General features: G+C 38.7%; 1 protein-coding gene across 1 annotated transcript; it reads left to right on the forward strand.

Annotated features, from left to right (window-relative positions):
- Positions 1-1,803: 1,803 nt before the first annotated feature.
- Positions 1,804-19,036, forward strand: me31B (ATP-dependent RNA helicase me31b). Its single transcript, XM_065220214.1, has 6 exons — positions 1,804-1,958; positions 10,866-11,829; positions 11,926-12,001; positions 12,414-12,792; positions 13,000-13,647; positions 15,579-19,036. Exons 2-6 carry the CDS (start codon positions 11,783-11,785, stop codon positions 15,746-15,748), a joined length of 1,320 nt encoding a protein of 439 aa, XP_065076286.1. The 5' UTR covers positions 1,804-1,958; positions 10,866-11,782; the 3' UTR covers positions 15,749-19,036.
- The last annotated feature ends 2,279 nt before the right edge of the window (positions 19,037-21,315 follow it).

A 21,315-nucleotide genomic window follows, 5' to 3' on the forward strand; every position in this document is an offset into this window, starting at 1 on the left:
AAAAACAAGGGAAAACATAAGGAAAATTCACTCATCGCTGAGTTCCTGCACTTTGTGTGATTTATGAGCTAACTAAACTCAAATTTGGGTGTTCTCATTCGCCGTGTATGACACTAATTTTACTAAAATCCGTTCACTAAGGAAAAAAAGTTAAAAATTGAATGTTTTACTTAAACTACTATAGGAGCGTTTCCCCTACCTTTATACATGCTCTGCAAATCAAGCCCGAGGATAAGCCATACAGGGGAAATGGCTCTAATGTTGGCCTATGGATCTGAGATTGGGCCCATCGCTAAAAATTTGCTATTTATCAATTTTATCTAGATGAACGCGACATTGGGACGGTACTAATGGATATTTTTGGTCGCTATTGAAAATTTAGTTGATTGCTGAATTTATGTATGAGCCCAAATAAGGGGCATTTACATCCATTTTCCCTATATATATATAATAATAAAAGTTCACTTAATATTCACCTGAAAAAGTACGTAGATATTTTCCATCGTACTCTTCAGGTGAAAATTACGTGTTTTGCGAATGAAAATCTGTTCCATGTGATTCATATAGAAATCAAGTGATTTTCATGTAAATTTTATCAAACGTTCTGATGATCTACACATAGGTTTCACTTAATAGCTACGTGAATTTTAAAGTAAATGTAACTGGATTTTATAGTAATATTCAAGTTCAAAGGTGGTAGATTTAATTTTAATTTCGGTTTATTATTTTATTGAATTTATCATAAACAATGCATTTTAGTTCAAACAGCAAAAAAAAAACACAATTCACTGATTTGCGATGTTGTTCAATTTCAGATAAAGTCCCTAAATTTAATTTTTTTTTTTATTAGATTACAATTCAACTCTATCTCATAGATTTTCATTTTCATTAATCATTTTCTGTATGAAATAGTAGAAACAGGAAATTAAGTATTGGTGTATTGACATCTTCAAATTTCGATTACAAACGTTTCTTTTTTTAACCTCCATTTGACTTCCGTTTGTCGAAATAAATCTTGAATCATATGGATTGAGATTGTGAGGAGCTCAATCAATCCGATTCCGCATTCTGCAATTTAATTTAGGATTTAATAAACAAGGATTAAATTATTAATATTAAACTCACGCTTAGAAAACTTCAAGTAGACGATCTAGGGATTGTTCACATATTTGCTATTGTCACCATATTGAACTTATGAATAAGCAAAGAGCACTAAAAAGAAATCTCATTCGTAAAACCTACGTGAATTTCACATAACTTTCACCAGTATGACACTTCAACTCGACCAGTCAATCCAGTTGAATTCATTACCATGCCATTGAATATTAAGTGTAGCAAGTAATTCGTACTGTATTACTTTGTCTGTGGTATTACTATCTTTAGGAAGTTACCTGAATTTTCAGGTGAAATTTACGTTTCTCGTTGGTTCAGTGTAAGATGTATTGAGTCCCAAGCAGTATCAATTTGGCCGATGTGGCAGTCGCGCACCGAAAACATCGCCCATGCATAACAAACTTATTGGCGTTGATGGCACCATCGGAAAATCGGCTCTTCATTGACAGTTTCTTACGGAAATTTTCTGTGGAGTGAAGCGATAGTATGAAGTCCGCCATATTTCACGCACAAATTGACGTTTGTTTACGAGATTTTACCATAAGAGTAAAGAGCAACAAAGGCACCGTCATCACCATTTTTTTTGACAGCAGCATCGGAGATTCGTTAAGCGGCACTATCCGTCAGCAACGGGGCGCCCGTTATCTTCTCGTAGCCGGACGACTAGCTCGCACAGCACAGCGGCGGCAGCTAGCTGTTCATTATACGATTGTTGGCATCGAGTAAAGAAGTAAAAGCGCAAGAGAGAAGACGTGAAAAAAGTTTTTGCAAGTTTGAAGAATAAAATCTAAGAAAAATTCAACCGCAAAACAGATTAGCAGTGGCAAAATCGAAAATCTTACAAGGTAAGCAAGGGTTCGGGAATGTTTTGGTCTTACTTTGGTGGCAGATCGGGGCTAATTTTGCGTGATTTTTGTGATCGAAATGTGACTACGAAAAATGGAACACGTTTCGCTGATGGCTATACATGGCAGCCGAAAAAAAAAATGAGTGCCGCTGCGATCGGAAGGCCATATTTAATTTTGTCGACGGATGATTTTTCACTCAAATAATGCGGTTTCCTGTTGAATTGTGTCCTATTTTTACAGTTTTATCGGTGGAAAATATGTAATCTACTTGATATTGTATGCAAATACTGGTTTGTTGCTGAAAATGATGAGTTTTGTGGACGACGAATTTTTTAGTGACGTCAGGATTTACACTTTTCTTTTGTCTCGGTGAATATTGCTGAAGCGAGTAAGAAAACGAAGCCACTGTTGGCTGAAAGAAAGTGCGACACAAAAGAGAAGTGGCAAAGTTTAGAAATTTTTAACATTATTTCGGCACTACCCTTACGAATGTTAAATGTCGAAAGTAAAATGAAAAGCGAGAGTTCAACAGACTTCTTGCGCTTTAACTAACGATATTCCTTCCGATGTTCAACCGGCCACAATTGCTACTTAGGAAGTTGAAACCAAATTCCCCCCTGCTGGAGTGATAGACATCAGTCAGCTCTTTTATCGGTTAGTTGCTGTGATTGCATAAAAACTCGATTTGTAAAAAGCGTAAAAAGTCATCCTCAAAATGCTGGTTAATGTACGGAACGAAGGACGGGTGGAATTTCTTCTTTTTAGCTTCCCGCTTGGTCTCTTGCTATGTGTGCGTTTTTGTACTGTTTGACTGTGTACCTTACGTGTAATACTCCATTTTCGACGCTGTGGCAGACATAACCTCAACGGGAGGATTGAAATTGGTACTGCTTCAGGATTTTTTTTTTATTGTTGCTGATAAATACAATACACCGAAGTATTTTCATGTTCATATTGCTCATCAGAATTAATAAAAATGGAAGGAAATAACAATGGAGCAGTTTTATGGATTCCCCTAGGTAGTAGTAAATTGAAATGAATTGAATGCAGTCAAGGGGCTGTTCATAAACTACGTATAACCCCTGCATAGGCAGACGTCGTAACACATTTTTGGAAATTTGTATGGACCCGTCGACCAGGCTAAAAGCGTATAAGACATTGCAAGACAATCATGATGAGTCGCGCTTATAGAATTCATACGTGTCTTATGAAATCAAAATTGTCCAGTTTCATAAGGCTGCTAGCGCTAGTGTCTAGAACTGTACTAAAAAGTAGCCAGCATAATGTAAACAGGGCGTCAGCATCTACCAGCATGAGATTTCAGGAACAGTTGCAAGTCATGCTAGTTGGTTGAGCATAAGTGTAAACAGCCAAGGAATTCCTAAGTCCAGATAGAGTTGGAATTAGCTCGTAACAGCTTTTGTAAACAATGGCTTTTCTCGATACTTTCTAGGAATTCAAGGCACACTCACGCAAACCAACATAACATAAGAAGTTTGTTTGCCTCAGTTAAGTTCAGTGTACGTCTTTAGGAAGTTGGAGTACGAGGGAGGCCGTTAAGGCACGGTATTTATTAACAAGCCGGAGTAGTCGGGTTCGGTCTGAAAAATCTTGGGGGATGGCAATTTTCTCGTCTTTCCATAGAAAATCATTGTGCCACACAATATACAAATCATTTCAAGAGCCACATGTGAGAAGGGCATACAAGCTTTTTGTAAACAAACCTTTGTAGGCCCTTTTCTCGTCAACCGAGGGTCACCCATGCAAACCAAGAACATCATTGGGAAGGAGATAGCTTCCCCTTACCGGTGATGTCGATGGTTTGCGTTGGTGACATGGGTGGCGAGAAAAGGGCATAAGGTTTGTTTACAAAAAGTTCTATGCCCTTTTCACATGTCGTTCTTGATTTGAAAAGCTTTTGTAAACAAAACTTGTAAGGCCTTCTCCAAGCGAATCGAAGGTCGCCTATGCAAACCAACATCATCGGGAAGGGGAACCCTAATAAAAAATAACCATAAACGAACGATAACCCAAATCATTGAACTATTCTACAAATGGTTTGGATGATACCCAGAACACGTCGTTAAGCAAATTAACCATATAATTTTTATTAGGGAAATTCTTACCTTTCGAATATAACTCTTGGTTTGCGTGGGCGTACTTCAGTTTTCGCGAAAGGGTAAGACTTGTTCACAAAAGCTGATCGATAGGCCCCATGCAAATGTTACGCGAGAATTCATGCATTGGTTGGCATATAACAGGCGTTAAGAGTTCTCAATTAATTTCGCGGTTTTGCGCGGATTTGCATTTGAGGCTCCAGATTTTTCGGTATGTCGCGGTTTAGTTCCACTTGTCTGAATTCAATACAATTTCAATTTTTATTATTTGAAGTCCGAAATAAAACCAAAGGAAAAAAAAGCCTAACATACATTTCAAAGTGTAACTTGATAATTGGTTGCGATTTGCCAAATTCTGAAAATCTATGGTCGCTATAGCGGCTACAAAGAAGAGAATTTTTTTTTGAATACTCATGGCTAACATAGATCTACAATTAAATCTAGACTGCAGTTCTTCCCTGGGCATTGGCATAACCTTGAGGAATGCTTAACTACAACCAGGTCCCAGGTCTTGTCTGTATCTTTGCATTTTGAAAGATGCACCTAGCCAATTGTGATGGACCAAAAGTTAGTTGGAATTCAACTATGTACTAGTGTAGTATGTATCGAATTATCATTTTAACTATGAATTGTTTTTTTTTCTAAATAATTGAGTCTAATGGCCGCAAAAATTAAAAAAATGTTATTATTTGGTTCAAAACTTTTGGCATGCGACATCACACAGTTAAGCTACCTTTGAATTTGGTGTGATTGAGTGGCGATTTTCTTTTCTTCAGATCAAGGCGAGAAAGTTTTGAATAAGTCAACGATATTAACTATCTGCACGCTGGATCAACATATAACCATGATAGAGGGATAGAACATCATTTTATTTTCATAAAAACAGAACCATCAAAACAGATTATCAGGAAAGCTCTTTAGTATGGGATCCCGGAAAAGAAGAAAATTGGAGACCATGCTTAACATGGAATACCAGCGCAAGGCACGTTGTAGAAGGAAGCGGTCGATCGGCGGATTATTGCCAATAGGTGACTAATAACTGAAGAGAGTTTAAAACAGCCACGACAAGAATGTTCACTGAAATGTTGCAATAAGAAAACGATGACTCGGAAGAGACTCTCATGGCGGTAAGATTCAACTCGGATTAACTTTTGATACCGTTCCTGTTTGGATGAAATGCGAAATATTTGCTTATGTTCGCATTGATTAACGCAGCCGGAGATTCTTGATAGGGATTTAATCCGAGGATAATACCGGTTGGAGCTTACCACAATCAAGTAGCGATGATCAACTGAACATCCCGGATTTCAGAGGTTTCTCTAACGACGAAGATGATGCTTTCCCAGGATTCGTCTAATCAGCATCATAATAATATACAATCGCGCTATTGTCACTAACTCTGTGGTGATAAAATCAATTAACAACGTCCCTTACTTTTCACCAATCTCGATCATTATTAACAGATAAATATTCATTTTATTCAATTAGTATATTATACTGTCATTATTGTTCATATTATAATTACAACTACAGTGAACAAACTCTCTACAACTCGATATTGAAGGGACAATTGAGTTATAGAATTATCGAGTTATAGAGCACCAATCCCCATAGGAGACCACCACCACAGTAGCCATGAAATTTCATGTTTACTAAAGGGCGAACACGAAATTATTGCGACACCGAAAATGTCATGCCAATTTTCTTATAATATATGTTGTCCTTCTCGTCTTTGACTGTCTTCTTGCTCTTCTGAAGTTCCCGCTTCATTATTGCCCAGTACTGCTCCACCGGGCGCAGCTCCGGACAGTTTGGCGGATTCATGTCCTTTGGAACAAAATGGACAGAATTGGCCTCATACCACTCCAGGACACTTTTAGAATAGTGGCATGATGCCAAATCTGGCCAAAATAGCGGAGCTTCGTCGTGCTGCTGCAAGAACGGCAAAAGGCGCTTCTCGAGGCACTCAGATTTGTAGATCTCGCCATTTACTGTGCCCTTTGTCACGAAAGGCTCACTCCTCAGTCCGCAAGAGCAGATGGCCTGCCAAATGAGATATTTGGAGGCGAACTTCGACATTTTCTTCTTCTTAAATTTGTCGTCCACATCGAACTTGCTCTTGCCGGTGAAAAACTCCAACCCCGGAATTTGCTTAAAATCGGCTTTTATATACGTTTCGTCGTCCATCACACAGCAGCCATATTTTGTCAGCATCTTCTCGTAGAGCTTCCGTGCCCGAGTTTTAGCCGTCGATTGTTGCCGCTCATCGCGGTTTTGGAAGTTCTGTACCTTGTATGTATGTAGTCCAGCTCTCTTCTTTGCATTCTGGACGTAGCTCTGCGACATGCCGATCTTTTTAGCCAAATCATGGCTTGAGACGTTGGGATTTGCTTTAATCATCCGCTTCACCTTTCCCTCCGTCTTTTTGTTCTCCGGTCCCGGTTTCTTCCAGCTCCTTTGCCGTGGTCCAACGTCAACCGCTCTTGGAACCGCTTCAACACTCTGGAGACGGTTGAATGGTGAATGTTCAACATTTTTCCCAACTGCGACAGGTCAGGAAATTCCAGGTGTTTGGAAATAATTTGTTCTCTCAACTCGCGTTGGTTCACCTCCATTTTCGTTGAATCGAAAAACACGACTTCGAGTTTGACAGCATGTACACAATAATACACATCAATGAGAAAGTGTGCAAAATTTGGTTGATTTTTACCCAATGGTAAAAAGTTATGCCCTGTTGAATGTGTGGCAATAATTTCGTGTTCGCCCTTTATGGTTCTATAGCTCGATATCGATTTAGCGGACATCGAGCTGTGGAGAGTTGACTGTAATTCATTTAGGCATATTAAATTGACCTGCATTAGGTTATTATTTCGCATGCAATGATATGAGGGGACTCAAGATTCAGCATGGAGAGTGTATGGGAGAGGTTCTAGAGGTTGTTTGGGGCATGTGGTTCATTTTAGACATAGTTAGAAGTGATCACCATGATCCACTCACGGTCTGGAATGTGGCCTTGAGATTTGGCCTTCATAAGACCCCCTTGCTAAACTCGCTAAACCAAAATGAAAATCATATTAAATCTAGACTGCAGTTCTTCACGTTGTTAAATGCATCGTTTCATCTAAGGCTGTGTTCAATATAATAGCGGCGCATGCCGGTGTATATCACAGAACAGAAGAGGAAGTGCAAACAAATCGGTGAATCAAAAAGTGGTTCATTTTTCTGCTCAACAAGCGATGGGTTTTTGGTAGCGTTCCACACGGGCTTTCTATGTGCACTCACACTATCATAGCATGCTGCCTATCTTAACTGTAGGCAGAAAATGCCTTCTACCGCTAGGTGCGCTAGTGTTCGCAAATCATAAGTGGAGCCACTTTCTGATCCGATGTTCCTCTCCTGTGTGTGTATATCCTAGATCTTTAAAATTGTCTAAATTGGTCTAAATCCTTGAATTTGATCATTAAAAAAAAGAAAAAATATTTGTATGGGGATCATGAGGAAAATGACAGATGAATTTAAAGAAGAGAATCATGATCAAAACTCAACAAGAAACAGAGTTCTATAAGAGTGTTCTGGCAATAATTTCAAACCTAGTGCGAAAGATTCATCACAGAATTCCAACAAAATTGATTGCAAAAAATGCTGATATTTAGAAATAAATTGTTTAAAATACTTCAAAGGGTTTCTTAATAAAATTTCGAAAGATTTCTGCTGTTTTGAAAAGAGCTAACAGAAATTTTTGAAAAGATTTTCAAAGGAATCGAAGTCTCCGAATAGGTTCAAGGAAATTCTAAGAAGGATTCCAATTAAATTCTGAGAAGGTGTTGCAAGGAAATTCCAAAAAGAATTCAACAGTAATTATTACGAGGAGTGTTTTCTGGTTTATTTCAGAAGAATTCCATGATAATTCAGAGCAGAATTTCAAGTTAATTCTGGAATTCATATCATGAGAATTTTAAACAACGAAAAATTATAACCCCGGAAAAGAATAATTCAGTTTCGGTGAATCAAGATTTCATTGCGATCTAATCAAGATCCACGATTTGCATCAAGTATAAACTTAGTAAATAGTTTGTTTAAAAACCAAGATAGACAAAAATGTGCAGAGTGAGTTAGAAGTGGAAGTAAGAATTGGGCGTTACCACACCATAGGAACACATTTTTACACCAGAATTCCAGAATAAACCATTACAACAGAGTGATCCTTTACCAAATAAATGTCTTGCTCTATTTAGTGCATAATTTTCTTCAGTTTGTCGTCTTAATGTGCTAAGAATTTAATCACTCAGCAATATTGCAAATTAATCTTTGTCGTTTCAATTTCAGATGTTAAGTACATGGGCCTTAAAAGAAAATATTGAAGATGCTGGACTTTAGAAACAAATATTTTTAAAAAGCGAAACTGAATTATTCTTTTCCGGGGTTATAATTTTTCGTTGTTCATCTTCGTAGGCTAGTTCATCTCCGTCCCATACAAATCTGTTCAGAATCACGTAGGAATTTTCCTTAAAGTTTTGTTCTTCACAACTCCTTTTGAAATCCTCTAAAACTACCTAAGAATTTTATTTAGAACTTGCATTCTTCTCCAAAGAAATCCCTCCAAATTCATCTAACAATTTCTAAGGACTTCATGTCAGAATAATTCTAGAATTCTGCTCAGAACTTCTCCTTCGAAAACGCTTTGAATTCTTTTAAATTTTACTGAAAATTCCAGGGTTTGTCCGCTAGATTCTATCGATTGTTCTGTAATTTGTTATCATCCTTAAAATGTTTCCAAGTCTCAGAGCGAATGATTTTTTTCTTCAAATATGTGATCTTGAAAAAAAAATTTATCTCACATTTTATTTATTTTTTCTCTAAATCTTGCATCACAAAGATGGTTATTAATCACAGATTTTGAAGAAAAGTTCTAGTTTTAGACTACGCCAATTTCAAAGCCCCAGAATCTTGGGAACCTTCTTAATCACTTTTATTTTATCCTTTTAGTAAACTCCTTTCCTTACATTCAATTTCGTTTTTTGTAAAATATTAACAACCGGGAAATTTGTAAGATTTGAACCGGGAAAACCGGGAATTTGAAAATAAAAATTCAATGGCCACCCTGCTTAAATCTGACTTATGTCCGTAAACCATAAACGGCCGATTTAAATGTGCAGCGATCTGAACTGTCAAAACCGTAGGATTTTTGGATCTAGATAAAAAAAAATTGTCCAGAGTAGATCAGACACGAACCAATTTTAAACTTCTGCATGCGGGTTCATGGCTTAGCTAAATATTTCCCGCGAACACGGAGCCAGATGTCAGTAGTGTGCTTTGGTCATAAATTTTATTGTTTTTGCTATGGTCCTTCTTGTCGGTTTGTCGGTGCTATTACATCACATACCCACTATCAGCCCTGGAACTGATTGTTGATAAGATTTTTGACTACATGTTTAAATATGAGCTAAGAAATCGGCTAAGCCTGCGAAAGTTAAATAAACATATTCGACAACGTATTCGCACAGATAAACAGACATAACGCATTGAATAATTCTCACTGTAAAACATTGTAGCTAAAACATTACCGCCATCTGCTGGGTAGTACGCTGAACAGATGGCGTTAGTGTGTAAACGTCAAACGCAAGGGAATTGACTATGTGCTCCACAGTTGGTGGTATTACCAACTAAAGGACATTTAAATTGACCTTTAATTGCGTGTGCTATGAACAACTTTAGTTTTATGTCTGTTTGTCTGGTATCAGTTTTAAAGGCGAATAGGACGAAACTAAAGAGCCTGAATTTATAAAGAGGTGACATCTTATCCATTTGACAGGTCTTCTGCTCGATTGGAATGACTTTTCCTATGACTTTGACAGACAATCGATTGTTCCAATTTTGTCTCTTTATAAATTCAGCCTCTTTAGACGAAACTAGAGAGGGTCTAGTATAAAAGAGAAGCGGACTGGCTGGCTTTTAACCAAACGAACTGTCAAAGCCAGAGCCAATCGAGCAGCGTCTATCTTGATTGCATTGGTGTTTAAGTGTTACACATATTAAGTATGTGTCCGACACATAGATATCATTTGTTAATCACATTGCAAAAAATCATATGCTAACTCATTTGTCACTAATCACACAGTCACTTATCATTCACTTATTTTTCACCCACCCACTTCTCACGTCCTGGCGTATCATTCACTTACCAACACTCAGTCTCAATAGGGGTTATTCCGAGAGTCGAAGTGGCTTTTGTCACTAGTGAAGTGAGAAAAGTCAAGTCGTGGTGACGTGACTATTCTAACTTCACTAGTGACTAGCTTCGACTTTCGGAATAACCTCCATTCTCTCACTTTCCTTTTGGTCATAATGCCAAACTGAAGCTTGATCAAATTCGGACTTAAAGTAAAGCTTATACAGGATGTAAACAAATTTATAAACATTCCAGCTAAACCTGAATTTGCTTTTGATTAGTCACAAAGCACCAAACTTTTTTTTTTGCATCGCTGCAATTTTTCAAACATTGTTTTTCTTACGGAACTTGCACAGTGTCCACGCTTAAAAGAAAGGACACGTTATCAATTCGATTTATGTGGTTAAGTACGTAACTTTAGCTATCGTAGAGGTTTCACCTTGCTACTAACTAGTAAATCGGTTGCGCTGTTATCGCACGACGCCTTATCGATGAGACCGAGAAGGTCGAAAAAAAAACGGAGCATTTCCTTCGTAATCGCTTAAATTTTTCGCTGCCTTCTTCACATGACTTGACTATAATGCGTTAATGGTTTGTTTTTTTTTCTCATCTTTTCAGCAAATCTGTACATCTGAGCAAACGGGGGTAAGCATACGACTGCAATCCTGCACGAGCATTTTGGTGTTCGAACATCATCCTTTGCGGGAGATTATTCCCCCGAGCGAAAAAGACGACACTGTGATCAAATTAGCAAACGCCCAGCCCAGATGTGTCGGTAAAACTGTGATCCTCCTCCTCCGAAGAAGAAACAAGTTCTCTGTCGAATCAAAAGCGTTGAAAAAACAAAACAAAACAGACAATTGAGCGAAACCGGGCCCAGCCGACGATTTGTGTCGAGTTTGTGGCAGCTCACTAACCAATAAAAAAAATAGCACATTTAATTGTACAGTAAAAAAGACTTATCAATCGTAATATTCAAACAAAGTGCATGGTGTTACAAAAGTTTTTTAAGTGATAAGAAGAGACACAACCATCCTAGAGCAAAAAAAAAAGAGAAGGAAATCGAAGAAGTGAAGAGAGCAAGACTTTTTAATTTATTATTTATATATTAGCTGTAAAAACAAAACACGAAGAAAATCAAGTTGAAGAACGGATCCAAACGAAGCAAATGATCCTAAGATAACAACAAGAAAAATATACACAGATTACACGGAAAAAAAGCAAAAGAACTTGAAGTAGTGTGAGTACACGTCAACCTCTGAAGTTGTAAGCAAACCTAAAAATAAGAAATAGTTTTAACCCGTGAAACAGAAAAGAAGCAAAGCAAAACGGTAACGGAGTGGAAGAGCGCGGTTCTACGATAAAATACGAGCAAGAGCACATCATCCCGCGAGTCGTTTTTTATAACTATTGGAAAAGCAAAGCAGTGACGTTTGTAGTATAAGTGTAAAACAAAACAGAATCCATTAGTAAGAGAAGAAAAAATACCAGTAGAGTAAAACAAGCCAAGCTAGACGCACTCTACTACAATCATCATGATGACTGAAACGCTGAATTCTAATAATCACCTCAGCCAGAAAGGGTAAGTGTCGGCTTTCAAAATATCAGCCAGCTATTGCAGTTGCGATTATTGATTGATACTGATTTTTTTTTTTTTTTCTTTTCACTTTCTTTGCAGCGAGAACAAAATGGATGACATGGGATGGAAAGCCAAACTCAAATTACCGCCCAAAGATAATAGAATTAAGACAAGTGTAAGCATTTTCTTGAGCATGGTTTATGAGTAGCTCTTATCTAGATAGAGCTGGAATTAGGGCGTAACAGCTTTTGTAAACAATGACTTCGATCGATGATTTCTAAGAACTCAAAGCACGCCCACGCAGACCAACATTGGTTTGCGTGGGCGAGCTTTGAATTTCTAAAAATCATCGATTGAAGTCATTGTTTACAAAAGCTGTTAGGCCCTAATTCCAGCTCTATCTAGTTATATCTTTTCACGTGATGATTATCTCTCAGCCATTGAGTCATCCTTTCGAGGGTATTCATTGATGCAAAAACTTTAATGCCAAAGAATCTGATTTTGACGGAATCATTCGTCATTTGAAGATAAGTCATGTGCGAAGATTCTTAATCGTCTCGTTGTCTCGTTTTTTCACCCCCCTGTAGGATGTAACGGATACTCGAGGTAACGAGTTTGAGGAGTTTTGCCTAAAGCGGGAGTTGTTGATGGGTATCTTCGAGAAGGGATGGGAGAAGCCGTCCCCGATTCAGGAAGCAGCCATCCCGATCGCACTAGTAGGTAAGGACATCTTGGCGAGGGCCAAAAACGGTACCGGCAAAACGGGCGCGTACAGCATCCCTGTACTGGAGCAAATCGATCCGACCAAGGATTACATTCAAGCGCTGATCATTGTGCCAACGCGTGAGCTGGCACTGCAAACATCACAGATTTGCATTGAACTCGCAAAGCACATGCATATCCGGGTAATGGTGACCACCGGTGGTACCAACCTCAAGGATGATATTATGAGAATATATCAGAAAGGTAAGTCTGGGGCGGGGTTAACTTTATGGGAAGCTTATAATTTCGTTTCACGTGATGATTATTCTCTCAGCCATTGAGTTATCCTTCGAGGGTATTCATTGATGCAAAAACTTTAATGCCAAATTATCTGATAATGACCGAATCATTCGTCATTTGTCGGGACCAGTGGGCAGATTTTTAATCGTTTGTGGAAATTCTCTTCCCCAGTTCAAGTGATCATCGCCACGCCCGGCCGTATACTGGATCTGATGGACAAGGAGGTGGCGAATATGGCCAACTGCCGTATGTTAGTATTAGACGAAGCGGACAAGCTGCTGTCGCAAGACTTCAAGGGCATGCTGGATCATGTCATTATGAAATTGCCAAAAGAGCGCCAGATTTTGCTGTTCTCGGCGACATTCCCACTGAGCGTGAAGAATTTCATGGAAAAGCATCTGCGCGAGCCATACGAGATCAACCTGATGGAGGAGCTAACCCTGAAGGGTGTCACCCAGTACTATGCGTTCGTCCAGGAGCGACAGAAGGTGCACTGCCTCAATACCCTGTTCTCGAAGCTGCAGATCAACCAATCGATCATCTTCTGCAATTCGACACAGCGTGTCGAACTGCTGGCGAAAAAGATCACCGAGCTTGGCTACTGTTGCTACTACATCCACGCCAAGATGCAACAGGCGCACCGAAATCGCGTTTTCCATGACTTCCGATCCGGACTGTGCCGGAATCTGGTCTGCTCCGATCTCTTCACGCGAGGTATCGACGTACAGGCTGTGAACGTTGTTATTAACTTTGATTTCCCCAAGATGGCGGAGACCTATCTGCACAGAATCGGTCGATCCGGGCGTTTCGGGCATCTCGGTAAGTGTCACATGTTGCGTCAATTGAATCTTCTAAGGCTGGGGTTTTCGAGCTTTTTCGTTCAAGGAGCACTTCTAGATACCTACATAAATCATTGCAGGAGTACTGTTGTATTTCTAAGTCAATGCGAACCCTTCCATTCTACTTTCGAACATATTTTTTTAAAAGACCCCGATGCATACACTGTCAGGATTACAAAACATTTCAAATTTATCGGATTTGAAAAATGTTTTTAGAATTCTTCAACGGAATTTTTCAATTATTTTTTTAACTCGATTTTTTTTTCGAGACACGACAAAACAAGAAATAAAAAATCAATTTGGGGAATTTATTGGCGTTGACGGCACCGTCGATAAATCGTCTCTTCCAGCAAATATAGACAGTTTCTTATGGGAATTTTCGGTGGAGTGAAAGGATAGTACAAAGTCCGCCATGTTTCATGCACAGTCTGACGTTTGCTTATGGATTTTCTCATTGGAGTAAAGAGCTACAGAGTCACCGTCAACGCCAATGTATTCTCGGCAACCTAACCAGCGACCTTCTTTCTATAGCCTTTTTCTCTAAGGAACGCACACATACCTATGCAATATTGGTTTGTTTACAATCTTTTGCTGCCAGCTGCTCTAACAATTTCAGTCGAAAGAATTCTCAAAATTGAAACGGTTTTGCAAAGCTCCAATCTTCTCTGAGAGCGAGTATTGTCGGCAACCTGTTTTTCTTCGGCAACCGTTCCATTTGAACTGCATGTAAATCTGCTGTTCTATTATCGGCAACTCGAAATCAGCTACAATTTGTAGTGCGTGTGTTGCATTTCAAGAAAACCTAACTAGATTGCTTTTTCTCTGTGGTAAAAATATAGTCAAATTGAAGCTGAAAGCATAAAGAATCTTGCATGCATTCAGCGAAGTGTTTTCGTAAGAAAATCCAGTGAAAATAGTGTTTCAATTTGGGTTGCCGAAAATAGTCTGTCATGCCGAAGCCGTCATTTCCCCTACTGTACTTGAAAAAAAAGAACCCTTTACAAACTTGGATCTATTAACAATTGTTGGACTGAAGTTGACCATTTCTAGAGTAACATTTGAAATGGGCCTATGTCCAAAACGTAAACAAACCAGAAAATGAATTTTAAATTTTGACCGCCCCAATTCAATTCATATTTAAGAAAATTGAAGTATTTTAGTTTAGTAGTTGTTCACAATAACAATAGTAACTGTATCTCAGTATAAAACATCCAAAATATACGAAAATCTTTCAAAAACATAAGAAAATCGATAACAATATAATTTCATAAATTAATAAGCCTTTTTTGTGAATTTTTCAATGGATAGGCCCTTTTTGTTAAGCCGTTGTGCTTGTCATGAGAAATGGTAGGCCCTTTGCTAAGCCTTTTCGCAACGTCAAATAAATTCAAAACAAATCATCGGCCCTGCCTCAAGCAGTAGGGCCTAGCTTTGGTTTGAAATTTTTCAATCATCGGCCCTTCTACGTCACTAGGCTTATCAATGAAATGAAATAAATGAATGGTTGGCCGTTTCAGCGTGCGGGCCTATTCATGAATCGAAAAATTTCGTTGATCGGCCGTTTCGAAAATCGAGTTATTTTTAATGATTTTTCTCGATTATGCGGAACTTTCCTACACGATTAGTAGCTATCAAGCGGTGCTAAAGAATGGTATCAAAACCCGATTTGTTTACGTTTTGGACATAGGCCCATTTCAAATGTTACTCTAGATTTTTAACTTATCCCTAAGGCGACTTGTATCTACAGAACCTTGCTTAAACCGCTTCACTCGACTAACTTGTTCCAGATTATACTGAAATGTTTACTTTTTTCTGTAATTGTTTAAAAGGAAATTTTATCACTTGCTAACAGCTCCGAAAAATCTGTTCAAACTAATCACGAATTCCATCTTATTACTTACTTCCGCACAGGTATCGCCATCAATCTGATCACCTACGAAGATCGATTCGATCTTCACCGCATTGAGAAGGAGCTGGGCACTGAAATTAAGCCCATCCCGAAGGTGATCGATCCCGCCCTTTATGTGCCTCGACCGGAGGATCAAAATAGCACACATGAGGAACAAAACATTAGCAAATAAGTCAGTAGTAGTCCCCACGTAAAGATGTGCTGACCTGTTGTAGTACATCCCTCGGCAGCACCGGTGATCACGCTATTTGCGAATCCACCCGATCAACAGAAAACAGTCACAGCCTGACACAAAAAGTACAGCAGCGCTGATCCGTAAGAAAATTAAAAAAAAAAACAAGAATTACACCAGGAAAAATGAACATGGAGTTGGTTGAAATGGGAGCAAGCAAGCAAGCAGGAAGGAGGAAGGATCGCCGGGCAGTCGTGGGTGTTTACGCAGTCGTCACATCCACAGCTACAACAGAGAGAAATGGAGTCTTCAAATTATTACACTTTTTGTTCAACGGATGGAAAACTTTTTTGAGAGCGTTCTATTGGAGGAGGGAAGAAAATGCTGATGAATTCATACAAATACCCACAACCTTAAACTACTATACTATTGTGCGAAAGACGTATTGGGATTCGAGTGCCTGCGGAGAAATCCTGGAGTGACCGAGATAATCGCGTGCAAGGACGGATGTAAGAGTGAAATGATGTGCAAATCAACCAAACCAACAAGCATGGGATCATCCATGTGTAGGCATCGAGGAAAAAAAGAAGGTGTAGAACAACATCCAACACTTTTTGGTATCTCAACAAATTGTAGACAGTAAAAGTGGCTGCAGAAATGAAGAGCACATGTGAGGCGAACGAATCGGCACTGGTAGCAATCATCGATAGGAAGGGAACGATCAGAAACCCGTTTTTGTAAATAGACAATTTGGAGTCGATAAGACCGCAGGAACATCTTTCCTTGTCAGGGGGAATGTGAATCAACGAGTTCCGAGAAGCTAGCGTCGTCGTGAGTGCCGAGTTCAATTCTGCTTCCTACCACTCAAAGAAGAAGTGTGCATAATCTGCAATCAGCTAGACTCGATTAGTAATAACAAAGACACTCATCTACACCAACTACAACTACAGACAAAAACTAAGGCGAGTACAGGAACTACCTACCAGCAAACCACGTGAAACAGGGAAGAACATCTTCGCCTTCAGGGTTGTCGTTAAGCTTGAGGCACGTTTTTAAACAGTGAAGAATTGCAAAGGGAAATTGGAAATATACAAACAAGGTAAAATGGCAAATTGATGTCAAAACATTCGAGCGAGAGAAAATATTGGAGCGTGTGGCAATATCCTTAGCAGACAGCAGTAGTAGGTATACAGTTAATTAACAAGAAAGACTACTCTTCTAACTGATAGTAGTTTCTCGAATGCGTAAGGCGCAAGGTGTTCCGCTCGCAGCCCATCAAACAATCGGGCTCATTCAAACGTCCTCATCAATTCATGTCATAGAAAAGATCATTTCATAATCCAGTTTTTGTTGGTTTATTTTCCGGTTATTTATGTTTTTTGACAAAAATGAATTTGTAAGAGTTAAGTTTCATGTGGACTTTACTTAACTACAAAACCTAGAAAAAATGTACATTTTGGTTCTGTGCTCACGGTGAAAGGGGCAGAGTGCGGGAAGAAAAGCAAACAATCGATAATTGTTGCCCTCTCGATCAAAATTAGAGAGTGATAAAACTTGTTGAAACATACGAAAACCGACCAAAACCGTTACATACACGCGTCTCCCCTTTCATTCAAAACATTTATGCAACTAATTGGAACAATGAAAACTTGGTAAACAGAGTAGCATATTCTATCATTTCTAATTTCGCAACCACAAAACCATTGTGTGTGGTCTTTATCTGTATCTAAAGACTCAATCATTCTCTTTAATTCTTTTTTTTTCCTGTGGCTGTATTTTCTCCATTTCGATGCATTGCTCCACCGGAAAATGCATTACTGTGCCGGAAAATGGATTCATATATCAAGCAGAATATCGGAATGGAGGAACATATGTCACAAAATCCGTACGAATGATTTCCGGATTCATTTCATTATTCAGAAAATACCGTTGTTGCAGAAATGGCTCATGATATCAACTGAACTGGGCACTAGATTCAATTCGATTGAATTAAAACCATCCTGTTCCGATAAGTTTACTCAAGCCCAGTTCAATCGATGTTCTGCTGTTTCGATTGACAACTTTCAGTATAGGATAAGCAAACGGAGGCCGGATCCTTCGTTTAAGAAGGATTGGTTCTCCACGGTAGTAAAAACACAGGATCATACTAACAACACACGATCTGCGGGTGCTTTTCCCAGGTCATATTTGAAACGGGATGAGCTTTCTGAAAAGTAAACTCTTCCGCTATCCTGTGTATTTAATCTCAATAAAATCGATAGGTGTTTCTGTTTCGGCTTTAATTCAACAACAACCACCCTAAGCTGTGAAACGGAAGCACTAACTAATAGCAAAATTCGTCGGTTTTTCGATGGGAATAAATCTATGTGTTCCTTTTTTAAAACATCCTTAGCGTTGACAGCTTTTTCCATCATTCGAAAGATGCTCCGAGTTAGACAGACATGGCATTTCAAGCGTATTTGAAGAATGAGGAAAAAGTGATCGACTTGAGAGAAAAATAAATCATCTATGATTTACTCTTAGTATGGCTAAATGGCCAGAAACAGCGGAAACAAGAATTCAAAAAAAAAAAACAAGCGACGTCAAAATGGAATGTAAAAGTTTATCGAACAGCTTAGCAAAAATTCAAATTTACGTATAATTTGCCATCGTCATAATATCTGACATCCAGAATCTCCGGTATGTAAATTTGAATTTGCAGTCAATTAGGGTGACCATTTTTGACTAATACTCGATCTAAAAAGCCCCACACAGGGTGAGTCGCTTGTTTGAACGGAAGCAAAACGAAGCAATCGAATCAATATCGTAAACAATGGTTAATCCAGGCAAACCAATTGTGATCTCTATCAATAAATAACGTTTTAGGACAGTAGCATACTTTCTCTTTTGTACTACTTTGCCTTAGAATTCCGCTGGATAGCTTTTCCATTTTAAGTGCAATCTAGATTTGTATTTTCAGTATTCGAACGCATTGACTGCCAATGTTTCGTACTAAAAGATTTTACAGAAGTACAGGATTTCTATTTTTTATTATCCATAAATAAAATGATGTAGGGGTGTTCGCAAAACGCTTTACGTTTACAGAACTTTCAAAGCGTTCTGTGAATACTTGCTGCATAACTGCAAGATACAGTAATGGAAGCATTTGTCTTGTTTTGACTAGGAAATTCTATTTTTTAACTTCCACGCGGATGTGCAAAACAGCGAGTTAGACCGGTGAAGAGAAAACAATTACTTCAAAGTACCTGTTATTTACACGAACAGAAGACAAATGCTAGAAGAGAAGAAAATCCTTCAACTATGGACGTCGTTAAAACGAACATCACCATGAAAACGTCCCCCAGAAGCATGACGGAGATTCATCACAAATCAAAGCCAAGTTTTAACCCTTCAAAAGAAAAGTTCCTCCACCCCCAATTTGCCTTATACAATTTTCGAAGTTCAAAAATTCTCGCGAAGCGACGACAGTCGCTGGCCATTTTCAAGAACAGGCAAAATTTGCTCAAACAATAGTTAACAACAATAGGTAAGGAAAAAATCCGACCATCTTCGATCAGATCACTACTTGTTCCCCGGGATAGCAGTTTTGATTGGCTTTGATTTGTGAAGTTAAAAAAAAAAAAAAAACAAATACAGAAGAAACATTGTATTGATGAAGTTAGTTCTAAATCTATTTCCTATAATTTCAAATAGGAGTCTAAGGAAAAAAAAAAATCAAACAAGGAAACACGACCGAAGCGTATATAAGTGATGTGTGAAAACAAACGAAATCACCGTACCTGAAATTTGTTATTGTGAGAAATATGTTTAGAAAAGATTTTAGATCAAAACATGTGGAAAAAAAAACAAAAAAAAAATAAAACTGCTATCAACAACCAAACTTATAACATTTTTTGCTTCATGGTTAGATCAGGAAAGAAAATAACTGCTTTGCACCTTTTACTTAAAGAGCCTAAATTTATAAAGAGGCGATGTCAAAATTGGAACAATCGATTGTCTGTCAAAGTCATAGGAAAAGTCATTCCAATCGAGCAGAAGACCTGTCAAATGGATAAGATGTCGTCTCTTTATATATTCAGGCTCTTTACTTTTACTGACTACCAGACCCCTGTAGCGTCTTCACTGCTGAAGCAGCCGCCATTCTAGTAGCTGCCACCCTGCTCGCCAACAAACCCATCGTCATATTCTGAAACGGCTTAACGCCCCTGGATCCAGGGCATCCAGCAGTTCGCTCCTAAATAAACAACCTTCGTCTGGGTTCCCGGACACTGCCCAAGACATAAAGCGGTGGATCACAATCACAATAAGGAACTGTTGGCACCGACAAACCGACATGAATGACCATAGCAAAAACAATAAAATTTATGACCAAAGCACACAACTGACATCTGGCTCCGTGTTCGCGGGAAATATTTAGCTAAGCCTGGGCGCTTATTACCGATGTCACTACACGGTGAAAACTTGTCACTTGTCGTCACGGTGAAGTGATTCCCATTTGATTTGTACGGCAATCACGGCTCTTATTCTGAGTATCACCGTATCACTTCCTTATCACCGTGTAGTGACACCCATAATAAGGCCCCTGGTTTAGTTATGAATTGGTTCGTGTTTGACCTATTCTGGACAAATTATTTTTATCTAGATCAAAAATCCTATGGTTTTAACAGTTCGGATCACTGCACATTCGGATCATTGCAAATCGGCCTTTTACGATTTTCGGGCATAAGTCAGAATTAAGCGTCATGTCGGTTTGTCGGGATACAAGCAACAATCAATACGAAACTAACGATTTTAAATTGGCTCACTACTTGACTAGCCTATTGGTCCCAAGCAAACGATTAAAGTTCCCCATTCTAGTCGAAATTCTAGTACTACGCAATGTTTGTTTTGATACGCTATGAAAGTTTGACAGATAACATGAGGGGTTCTTAGTTTTTCCTATGTTTCGAGGGGTGAATCGATTAGCTTGGGACCGAAGAGAGTACCAGAGCTGAGCCAAAAAGTTGAGTTCGTTTCTTCGGGACCTTCTGGTCTTAGAGTTACCTCTATGATACAAGTGCTTAATTTCGTTTTCGTTTTTGCTACACTACACCGGTGTAGTGTAAGCAGCAATAAGCGCGAGTTTAGTCGCTATATTAGCTATATATAGCGACTATAAGAGCGAGTCATTGACAACTCATCATCATTTGTTTGTAAACAAAGGTGCAACCGATACCTACACCCTGATTTTTTTTCGGTGTTCGGCGGGGTAGCACCAGTGTAGCTACACCGTAAAAACGAACACGACCTAATAGAGATCTCCAAGCACAATCTCACGAACACTAAAATCCAACATCCATATATAAAAATTAAGAAGAAGAAGAACCAAAAAGGTATCGCGATATCACAATTACTTAAAAAGGTAGCGTGCGGTCTCACGCACACTTTTGTGTATTTGTAAAACTCTATAGCGAATTTGTGCGAAACCGAACTTTTTGTCAGTGCGAACCTCAACTTGAGGTAGGTTTTAAAAACAAACGATCAAAGTGACGTTAGTCAGAAAACAAGCAGCCCGCATAAACGCGAAC

The sequence above is a fragment of the Ochlerotatus camptorhynchus genome, unplaced genomic scaffold (genome assembly GCF_037179485.1).
Source record: "Ochlerotatus camptorhynchus isolate MF236.1 unplaced genomic scaffold, CSIRO-AGI_Acam_v1.1 ptg000120l, whole genome shotgun sequence".
Taxonomy (NCBI): domain Eukaryota; kingdom Metazoa; phylum Arthropoda; class Insecta; order Diptera; family Culicidae; genus Ochlerotatus; species Ochlerotatus camptorhynchus.

Bases quoted from the DNA above. Each gene is read 5' to 3' on its own strand.
- me31B (XM_065220214.1), top strand. From the start codon at position 11,783: ATGATGACTGAAACGCTGAATTCTAATAATCACCTCAGCCAGAAAGG. The intron at 12,002-12,413 runs GTAAGCATTTTC...ACCCCCCTGTAG, and splicing joins ATAATAGAATTAAGACAAGT to GATGTAACGGATACTCGAGG. The intron at 13,648-15,578 runs GTAAGTGTCACA...ACTTCCGCACAG, and splicing joins CGGGCGTTTCGGGCATCTCG to GTATCGCCATCAATCTGATC.